The sequence below is a fragment of the Lotus japonicus genome, chromosome 1 (genome assembly GCF_012489685.1).
Source record: "Lotus japonicus ecotype B-129 chromosome 1, LjGifu_v1.2".
NCBI lineage: Eukaryota > Viridiplantae > Streptophyta > Magnoliopsida > Fabales > Fabaceae > Lotus > Lotus japonicus.
The window spans coordinates 83,753,517-83,765,261 of NC_080041.1; the positions used below are offsets into that span (position 1 = coordinate 83,753,517).

Genomic DNA, 11,745 nt, shown 5'->3' on the forward strand with positions numbered 1-11,745 from the left:
CCTTGTTTTTATAAATAATTAAATTTAGAAAACTTGTCAAAATCCTATAGGGGCTGTCTAATTGTGAATTTGTTCACAAAAACAAAAAAGTAAAATATAAAGAGTTTAATGGATATGAACCGCCAGTATAAAATAGTTTTACACTATGTCACGTAGGATGAATAGATGCGTTTATTTTTTATTTTAATTAAAATAAAAAATATTTTCTAATTTAGCAAAACTCAATTGGACCTATGTGTAAACAAATTTTTAACCTTTTAATTCAAAAGTATCTATACACTGGCGGTTCAATTTTTTTTACAAAATCACTCAATTAGATTTCAAAAATGTTAGAAAATCTATTTTTAAATAATTTTATTAGTTAACGTGACACGTCTTTAAAATCTGATTGGTTGACATTGTAGAAAATTGTTTGTCCGTCATCTTTTTCTCAAATACAATTTTTAGATGAAAAACACCAATTATATGCAACTTATTTTTCTCATATTTAAAGTATGAATAAATTGAAAATTTATTTAAAAGATGTTTTATTAAATTGTATACCCAAAAAATCATCTTATAAATTTTATGCACGCATAGTTTTTATAATGTTTTAGAATTTTAGTGTTGTGGTAAGGAAATTAAACCCTTTGAAGAATAACAGTATAAGTTTGAATATTGGAAAAGACATTTATTAACCGTTTATTGAATGAGTTTTGACATCTTTCTAAAAGGATCGGCCCAACACTAAATGAGGTCTAAAGCAAATTTTAAAAGTGAGGCATTTTTACCTAAAGAAATATTTATTTATTAAAGGCTTAATTACAACTTTGGTCCCCGACGTTTACCAATGCCACGATTTTGGTCCCCCACCTAATTTAATTACATGGATGGTCCCCGATGTTGTAGGCCGTGTGCAACGTTAGTCCTACCGTTTATTTCTTAATGGAGGAAGCTTACGTGGACGTCTAGTTGGGGAGAAAAAGGAGATATGAGGAGAGAGGGAAGCATGTGAGTATCACGTGAACTTACATGAACCTTATATGAACCCATTATATCCAAATATGAAACCCTAGGGATCTAAATCGCGTCACCTTCTTCTTTCCATGGAGGTCAGGGGTTTGGGTATAATGAGTTCATATAAGGGTCACGTGATACTCAAGTGCTTCCCTCTCTCCTCATACCTCCTTTCTCTCTCCAACTGGACGTCCACGTAAGCCTCCTCCATTAAGAAATAAACGGTAGGACTAACGTTGCACACGACCTACAACGTCAGGGACCATCCACGTAATTAAATTAGGTGGGGGGCCAAAATCGTGGCATTGGTAAACGTCGAGGACCAAAGTTGCAATTAAGCCTTTATTAAAACTTTTGTGGCCTTTTTTACATAGTAAAAAATTGGAGGCCCTTTTTTACTTGGTAAAAAGAAAAAAAAAATGGAGGCCTAAAGCTCTTGCTTGGGTGGCTTGACCCTTGGGCCGACCCTGAGTTTCAAAGTAAAAAAAAACTAAATAATGAAATATTTTATCTTTACCTTTTTCTCTCTTTAAATTATCTCTTGTCACTAAATTATCAATTTATAACTGAGTTAATCATAAAAGTAAAACACTTGCAACTCTGTGAAAACGACACTGCGATTCGAATGAATATCAAACGATGACATCTGACACTAGTGTAAACTGGAGGCTTGACTCTTCAATGATGAGTCTTTAAGAACTAAGAAGAAATAAAAGCCCTCACAATGTGATTGAAATGTTTGTATTCACTTTCGAACTAACAACAAATATCAACTACTTGCACAATAATTGTAGCCGGCCCAATCAATTTGAATATTATTTCAATTTACCCTCCCGACAAATTATGGCTAAATGAAATTCTACATATTAATATTTTTATTCCTTTTTTAATGTTATTTTTATTTCAGAGGTAACCATATGGTCCCTGAGGGACATATGAGTTGGATAGGGAGAGGTCTAGAGATCGATTCCTGACGAGTACAATTTATTTTTTCGATATAAAAAAAATGTCACCACTTGACTCAAATATCTCAGCACCAGAATACCATTTAGCTCGATAACCACCTCTTGGTGATAGTCAAAGGTAGAGAACTATTGTACGTAACAATATGATGAAATATTTCAAGTTTGGATGACTGACTATAAAATATGATCAAATATTACTACCGATATACCATTGTACATAAATAAAAATTGAAAACGCGTTAGGAAAAAAAAACAAGATTAACTTGTAAAAACAAAATGTTATGCAATGTCAAAATTAAGATTTTTTTTTTTGAAAAGTAAGAAAATTGAAACTTTCATATGTGAACTTGAATATAAATTGACAAAACAAGACGTCATTTGTGCATTATGAGAGATTCCCCATAGTAGAAAAACAATTCTATCACTGACTTTTAGAATCAACTGTCCAGGTTGTTTAAAAATAAAATCAACTGTGAATTATAGACCTAAAAGCACAAATAAACATATTTGTCAATTAATATGCCCAATCATAAAGTTCACATTTTATCACTCTCTGAATAGTTTTTAAATACCGTTAAGTGTGATTATTTTTTTAACAAAATCAGTGAGAGTAACAAATTTTTTTTACATCAGAAATGACAATGATTGATTGATAGACCTTCCTCTCCCTAATTAATATGTCATTCAGCTTTTATCACTTGAGTTACATATGTTCCACTTGAGAGTAACATTTTCTTGCTATCGTATTATATCATTGACTTCAAATTCAAACTTAATTTTCTTTCTTAACGATAAAAGCCTAAACGTTATTTTAATTTCAGCCTAATGTTTACGTTAAATTATATAAAACCTTAAGAAATACGAACACACTATTGACCAAGCACACCAATTCCTTCATAAGCTAATTCAATCTTTTCAATAAAGAAAAATTAAAAGGAAGATTCAAACTTGAGTAATCAAGGTAAAGAATATGAATTGTCAATCATTAAATCAAGTGAGTCTGAAGAGTTAAGTAAATTCAACAATGGCTAAAATATTCGCCAGCCAACAAAATAGTAACATCTTTCACAAAATATAAAACATTGACAATTAAAGATTCAAGATTGTATGTTAGATAGGGTCAAATGAATTTTCATGATATATTAGAGACATGAATTAGTATTTTAGTGTCTCGGAATATGCACAACTGTCAATACAAACACATTTTTTTTTTGACCTAAAGGCCTTATTTGGTGGGAAGGAAGGATAGAGGGAAAAAAAGAAAACACGGAATTCGAGTAGTCTAACTTCACACCTCAAATTCCGTGTTTTTTTTTTTAGATAAGCCAAAATTTATTGAATGAAGTACAAGGGGTACTTCAACCCAATACAGGAAAAGATAGAAACAAAAGAGGAAAAGACACTAACCGGAAAAGCAGCTCAAAATAAAAACAAAAAAAACCCCTCTCTCACTGGGAGCAAGTCTTTATAGGAATGCCTCATTAAAACCTTGATAGGAAAACCCCCTTGGGAAAAACCTAGCAAGGAAAAAGAGTACACTAACTATAAAGACTAAGCAGCACTCCCAGGAGAAATACAAAAACCCAACACAACCCCACTTAAAGTATTATTCTCCAGCTAACAAAACCAGATTCCATCATACTGCATCACCACCAAACAGCACGCACAGTTCCAAAGGCCATTCCACAAGCCAAAACATCACACTAGGCACAAGTCACAGGACATAATAGGTTCCTTCCAAACAGCCCGTGAGTGCAAGCAAAGAAAGTAGACAACCACCCCACAAAACATATAATGCAATTCCATTAACAGACCAGCAAACCAGCTCACATCATAAGCCTTGAATGCATGATAGTGGAATAGAGTGCCAATCATAAAAAGAGTAACAGAAATCCTTGACATTTGCTTTCATCCAAGTCCAAGAATGTCTTTTAATTTGATCTAGAGCCTCTTCGTGATTAAATTGATTCCCTCTGAACACAAGTGAATTCCTCCCTAACCAAAGTGCCCAAAGTATTGCCAGCCACACAGTTAATGAAACCCGCCTTTGGATGTTGCTCCAACCAATTTTAAACTGCATGAGATGGTCCCTTGGAGAAGATGTCGTGCCTAGGTTCACTCCAATCCAATCTGCCGCACGCTGCCAGAGATGCGTCGAAACCGGGCACGAAAATAACAAGTGCCAAGTGGACTTCAAATGACCATTACAGAGGCTACATTGTGCTTGCCCCTGATCATCCAGTACCTTCCTCTTAATTAGATTCTCCTTGCTGGCAATGCGATCAAGAAGGACTCGCCAAGCGAACGCTTTGACCTTCGAAGGAGCCAAGGACCGCCACACATCAGAAAGCGCCTGATCTGGTTCCAAAGATAAAGATCCCTGCAAAAAAAGATAGGCAGAATTAACTGTATAAAGACCATCACCACTGGCCAGCCAAGTCCAGTGGTCAGGAGACCCCTCTATCAACCGAGTTCCTGCGGTATCAGACATCAAGCTTGCTGCCCAGATTTGCTCTCGACCCACCAATGGTCTTCTCCACAAAAGCTCCCACTGCCATTTACCATTAATCCAGTTTCCACATTGGTGTATTGAAGCCCATTTTAATTTTGACAAGTGATATAAACGGAAGTATTTAGCACGGAAGCAACCACATCCTGACCAATCTTCATGCCAAAAATCTGTACTGTTGCCCATCCGTACTGATTTTTTTGTACCTGCGTCAAGCCAGCTCACCTCATCAACAAGACATGCCCCTTGAACATCCCGCCACCATGCTGATTCCTGAGGGAAAGAACCAACTGAATACTTTGCTTGAAGAACCTGGCTCCAAAAGCAACTGGGATCGGAGCGCCACTTCCACATCCATTTTCCGAGCAGTGCTTTATTAAAAAGTGTTAAATCCTTGATCCCCAAACCTTTTCTTCCCTCTTTCCTTCCCTCCAACCAAACAAAGTCAAAATGTGAGGACATGTTACTAGTCAACCTAAATGGGTTGGGCCGAGTTGATACGAACTACGAAGCAGATCTTATAATTAGAATTAGTTGAGAGGAACAATTTGGAGGATTGCTTGGTAGGTAAATTACATGACAAGCGATCAAGCATGATAGCTACACGATGTTATAGGATAAACTCCAGGTGCTTTGGAAGCTAAGTTTGTGGTCATGAATTCATGATCATTACTTAATGAAATTGACCTTTTGGCAAACCAGGAGAGAATGAATGACTAGGGCTTCGTGGTTGTCTTTGCACAACTAGTTGTCTTTTTTGTTATAACTAATTGAGCTGTTTTTGAGAGCATTCAGCTAACTCTAGCAATTGTAGGGAGGCCTATTTGAGGAGTAATGATATATACACACCTCATTTTTTAAACACTTCATTTCCACCTCTTTTTATTTATATCTCTCTCATCTTATCATCTATCACATATCATATTTTCTCTCTCTTACTTTTTCTTTTTTTCCTATCTCTCTCACCATTCCACCTCTCCACCTCAAAAGAGAGGTGTGGATGAAACATTACCCATACCCTATTTGAGTGGACATAAACATGTTGGACATTGGCAAAAGACATTTCTCGCATGTAAGTGTGGAAAGGAAAATGTTAAATGACACGGCCCAATTACCACACGACATGCACTACCCCAGTGTTTTCTAACTTCTCTTTATAATTTGCTGATTTTTTTCCCCAAAAATAAGATTGTGTTGTTTCAAAACAACTGAATTAAGCCATGTCATGTGGGTAGTGCGTCGCCAGGTCGTGCAGTGTAGCAACACCCGTGTGGAAGTTAATCGGTAAACCAATGATGGGAAAGTTCTATTTACGTCATCCGATGTACAATATCAAACTCCATCTTTTATTCTCCTTGTGTCGTTGCTACGACCATATGTTTAGAAATTGTATCAATTTTTTTAGTAGGACATAAATAATTTTGATTTCCCTTCCGGAGCCAAAATTCATCAAACCTTGATACCAGCAGCTCATCTTTCAAAGAATTTTGGGTTGGGTAAATGATCATTTTGGTCCTCAAAAGTGTCCACCGACTTCACATTCGTCCCTGAATGAATTTTATTCTTGGTTCACATCAAGAATTTTTTTGTTTTAAATTAATTATATTTTAGTTTAATTATTATTCTAATTTAATTAAATGATTTTTTAGTTTTTAACAATTGAATTTGTTAACGTCTCTTAAGTGTTTTTTAACGTTAATGACTAAAGTGACAGACATTTGCCACTTTGAGGGACCGCGAGATGAATAAAATTCATTCAGGGACGAATGTGAAGTCGATTGACACTTTTGAGAACCAAAGTTACCATTTACCCATTTTGGGTTTGTGCTTTGGAGCCTTCAAGCATGTTCTTTATGTTGACAAAAATGAAAAAACTCTCCACCACACATCTCACGTGTGTCCCTTGAATCATCCACGCCACAAAAATGACACGCTTGAGAGACAACTCCATCCAACCAGAGCAATCTCCTCACTATACAACAAAACACAGCAACTGAAAATTCATGGGCACTCTGATGAAGCAACCAGGTTTCATCTTCAAGATAGTGCTAGTGATGCTGCCATTGCTGCTATGCACATGCGGAGCAACCACCATTCTCAGCAGCAGCAACCTCCACCCATTGATTCTAATTCCAGGTAACGGAGGAAACCAACTAGAAGCCAGGTTAACCAATCAGTACAAACCCTCCAGCTTCATCTGTGAAACGTACCCACTTTTCAAGAAGAAAAACAGCTGGTTCAGGCTCTGGTTTGATTCTAGTGTTCTGCTTGGTCCTTTCACTCGATGCTTCGCTCGCCGCATGACACTTCATTACAACCCCGAGCTCGATGATTTCTTCAATACTCCTGGGGTTCAGACTCGGGTCCCTCACTTTGGTTCTACCAAATCTCTTCTTTATCTCAATCCTCGCCTCAAGTAAGTGCCATATCACCTTAGTTATTTTGTTTTGCATTGATTTTAATGATAGAATTTATTAGTAGTAGCTATATCCTATTAGGTGTGTTCATAGAATGAATTGGGATGGGTTTTGTTTGTCCTTTATTTGATCCTATTTGTCATTAGACCAAATTTTTAGATCCAAATTCGTTTATAAGATTGGGTTTAAGGAGGGTGATGAGAATGGATTTGGCTGAAATATAATTGAAATAAAATCCTTAAATAATCATATACAAATGGTTGAAAGAAATTATTTAATGTAATTAGTAAATATTCCCCATAAGTTGAGAGTTTGAATCTTTTACGCTCTTGCCTAGGAGTGAGTCTCTATTAGTCTCCAAAAATGTCATTGATGTAATGTCAGGTAGTGTTTTAAAAGAAGTTTGAACTAAATAATATTAACCAAAAAGTATACAATAATGTTAGGTCTATAAATATTAAAATTACTTAAAAATAGAAATTGAAAGGTTGATTGGAACATTGATGTTTTAGTGCGTGTTTGGACTTTGGATAGTCAGTTAACACAAAAATACTTTCATTCCAATTCAGAAGAATAGTTTGGTTTACTTTTTGTCTCAAAGTACGTGCTATCATGCGTTAGACTAACGTTACGTTATGTTTTTGTTAACTTTGCTATGGAACCTCATCTGGATCGATATTGCTTTTTTGTTCTCTGTTTTGCTTTTGTTTTTTCCCCTGCTGTTCTAAATAGGAGAGAAAAACTGTACCTTATACACTAGTATTATATGTATAGGCTTATCACTGAATACATGGCATCTCTGGTAGACTCACTAGAAGAGCTTGGTTATATTGATGGTGAAACTCTGTTTGGAGCCCCCTATGATTTTCGATACGGTCTAGCAGCTCCAGGTCACCCATCTCAAGTTGGGACCAAGTTCCTTAACGACCTGAAGAGTTTGATTGAAAAAGCAAGCATTTCCAATGGCGGGAAGCCAGTGATACTTGTCTCCCACAGCTTAGGAGGCCTATTTGTCCAACAACTCCTGAGTCGAAACCCCTCCTCTTGGTACAAGAAATACATCAAACACTTTGTAGCAATTTCTGCTCCATGGGGTGGTACTGTGGATGAAATGCTCACATTTGCATCTGGCAACACTCTTGGAGTGCCCCTAGTGGACCCCTTGTTAGTGAGAGATGAGCAAAGAAGCTCTGAGAGTAATCTATGGCTTTTGCCCAATCCCAAGATGTTTGATCCTCAAATGTCATTAGTAATCACTTCTAATAGAAGCTACTCTGCACATGACATGACTGATTTTCTCAAAGACATTGGTTTTCCTGAAGGTGTCTATCCTTATCAGACTCGGATTCTGCCCTTGATAGAGAATGTAGAAGCACCAGAAGTGCCTGTGACTTGTGTTATTGGGACGGGCATGAGAACTGCGGAGAGTTTGTTTTATAGAGATGGTAATTTTGATGAGCAACCGGAAATTTCTTATGGGGATGGTGATGGAACGGTGAACATGGTGAGCTTGTTGGCGCTTCAATCTCTGTGGAAAGATGAGAAAAATCTAGACCTGAAAGTGATTAAGATTGGTGGGGTGTCTCACACTTCAATACTAAAAGATGCAGGTGCACTTGATGAAATAATGGGTGAGATTTGTGGAATTAATGCTCAAGCTGAGCTTGGTATAACTATAAGCAATGCTCTTTCGGCATAAATGATGGGGAATGATCCATGGAGATGGTATCTATGACTGAAGGCTACTTAATGGATAGTTGTATGTCCATTGTCTTCTATGATTCAACCCCAATTAAATTTTGTACGAAATTTATATTGGCATTGTACTTATTACTTAATGATGAGATTTGTTATGAGAATCAAAGTTTAGGATATGAAATATATTAAACATAATTAGTTATTGTACTTGTAGTTTAGAATATGAAAGATATTAAACATAATTTTTTTTGAACGAATATATTAAACATAATTAGTTGAATGTTTCTAGTTTTTCATCTATTTTTCAAAATCTTTTGTTGTTTTAGAAATCTAAGGCTATTTATTTAAATTTTTTCATTTATGCCCTCATTTAATACTATATCTCTCACATACCCCCTTTTATTTTCACCTATTGTAATTCTCACAAATTACTTAACCAGTTAATAAGCTCTTAAACCGAGTACAAAACCTTAAATAACCATTTTATGGAGGAAGTAAAATTTTATATTGTTTCTTTTCCTCACATAGTGTTTCGGCCAATCCAAAAGGTCAGATAACATCTCAGTTGACTAAAAGGCCTTGTGACGAAGCGAGCACGTTGTTGGTGCGAATGAGATGACTTAGTTAAGGAACATCTCGTTTCAGCTATGGCCGAGCGGCGAGACTCTTACTTACTTCTAACAACTATGTGAGGTTGTCTAAGGGCAACCAAGATATTGAAAGAGCTCTTAAAGGCTTCCTAAAGACTTTGAGTGACTGTTACGATGAACATAAAGTTCATATATACATGTATAGTCGTTCATTTATGTATGTATTACTCCTCATACAAACTTAGATTTCTTCTTTGACTCTAAGATTCTCTTTTTACCATCTCATTGACTTGAGGTGATTTTCATCTTGTCGCAAAGCTAGAACAGATGTCAACAAATCTCATGAACACTCCAAGAGCTAAGTTAGATGTCTACTATGCCATTTTTGGCTTACAACACAAAACTAAGATGTCGCTCCAACATGTTGAGATATGGGTAAAAGAGGAATTATTGTTGGGGTTGATTGTCAAGTCCCACATTGCCAAGTTTCTAAAATAAAGAAGGAGGTTAAAAATTAGCTATTGGAGAAGTCTCACATCGCTTAGTGTTGTTAAGCAAGGGGGAGACCAAGGCTATATATTGGACCTAGGTTCTTTGTTTTTAGAGGTACCGGTCTGTTAGGAAATAACACAGCTGAAAAAGTAAAAATAAAGCATGAGCACAATCAACAACACAAGAATATAACGTGGAAACTCCAAAACCGGAGAAAAAACCACGGTCGTTGTCAAAACCGACAACCAGAGAATAAACACTATGTGAAAATTGTTACAACACATAGACTTCACTCTCAACCACTCCATGACCCCAGTACACCCACACTCTCCAAAGTAAATATTTGAACTACATCTCACAATGCTCTAAACCAAGAGCATAAGAGAAAAAGAAAACACAAATATAAACTTAAAGTGTTTTCAGGTGCTACATCTTTGGTGTTTTGGTGTGTTGAAACAAGGAGTCTGAGATCCCTATATATAGTCTTGAACCCTCCCACCCCTCACTAATCTAAGCGATGTGGGACTTCTCCAAGATGCATAACTTGATCTTTTTTCTCCTTCATTAGCAATGTGGGACTTACATTGCAATCAACCCCAACACGGTCAGTAGCACTTTAAGCTTATATCTGACTTAGTTTAAATATTTGCTTTGTGAGAGTGTGGTTGTACTGGAGCATTGGAGTGAGAGTGAGAGAAGTCTATGTGTTGTAACAATTTTCACATAGTGATAATTCTCTGGTTGTCGGTTTAGACAACGGTCGTGGTTTTTTCTCCGATTTTAGAGTTTTCACGTAATTTTCTTGTGTTGTGATTGTGTTTTATTTTTCTTCAGCGGTGTTGTTTCCCAACAATTATTTCTAGAGTTGTAGGTGTCCCGTTTTGTATGAAATTTATGGCATTTGAAAGATAATGATGTCACCTTCAGTTCTTATGGAAGAGACCAAGACGTAATTTCAATGCTTCGATAGTTAAAAAGCACGTCAAAGTTAACATAAAAATTTGAAATTTTATGTGAAAATCAATTATTGCTCAACATTTTTAGTCTGACATTGACTTCTCTGCCATTCATTCCCCTTCCCATATATAAAGAGATCTCTTTCTCATATTTTATCATTCCAGAAAATCCTAGAAATTTTAAGGCCAAGGTCTAAGATGAACTCTCATTAGAGTGCTTGAGTCAGCAGATAAAGTGTGAAAACACGACCTGCATCATAGTTTAATAATTTTACAAATTTGCTTTGGATCTTGTTTTGTGATTAGCACATAACTTGGTTTCAAGTCTAAATTTTTTGGAAGTTTATTGTTGCGATTCGAGATTAAAAAATTCCTATGATTGTCTTCAAGGTACTCTTCCTTTGATCTCATTTTTTATTATTTGTATAGTTTATGTTCTTTATTTATTATTTGTAAATATTTTTTAATTTAATATCTTGTAAATATTTATTTAACGTTCCATGGTTTAGTTCAAAAAAAAATTGGTTACAAGAGGAAAATTTTGATTAGCCAATATGTTTATTGTTGATTATTAGAAAAATTCTAAAAAACATGTTTTTATTTATCATTAAAATCCTAAATCCAAAAATATGCAAAAAAAAAATGAAAAAAAAAATATTTTATTATGATAAAATCTATCTTTTAATCTTTATAATTATGTAAGTCTTGAACTCTTCCATAGAGGTACGAGCGGGAAGCAACCCAAATAAAAAAACTAAGAGAATCTTAAACATTAAATCCTTTTTAGAAGTAAAGAAAATCTTTTCAAAATTAAAAATACCAATAGATCAAAAATTAATTTATACTCTAAGAGTCTAAGAACTATGTCTATGTGACTTTGAGTTCTCCGTTTCACTAAAAGATACGTTGGAGCGAGGTTTATCCTTATCAAACACATATTGTGGATAATTTTTTTTCTTTTAAAATATACTTTTATAAATATTAAATCATAATTTTTTTTAGTAGAATGAACATTTTTAAATTTATTGATGTACGATTAATCATTGGTAATTGTTTCACAGATGTCGTGGGGTACCAATACCTCACTCACACGTAAACAACTTCTCCTCTTTTTTGGTTTGG

The 11,745-nt window shown here is 35.3% G+C and overlaps 1 protein-coding gene across 1 annotated transcript; it reads left to right on the forward strand.

Annotated features, from left to right (window-relative positions):
- The first annotated feature begins 6,359 nt into the window (after window positions 1-6,359).
- LOC130723574 (lecithin-cholesterol acyltransferase-like 1) lies at window positions 6,360-8,787 on the forward strand. The gene is made up of 2 exons (XM_057574683.1): window positions 6,360-6,886; window positions 7,662-8,787. Exons 1-2 carry the CDS (start codon window positions 6,474-6,476, stop codon window positions 8,584-8,586), a joined length of 1,338 nt encoding a protein of 445 aa, XP_057430666.1. The 5' UTR covers window positions 6,360-6,473; the 3' UTR covers window positions 8,587-8,787.
- The last annotated feature ends 2,958 nt before the right edge of the window (window positions 8,788-11,745 follow it).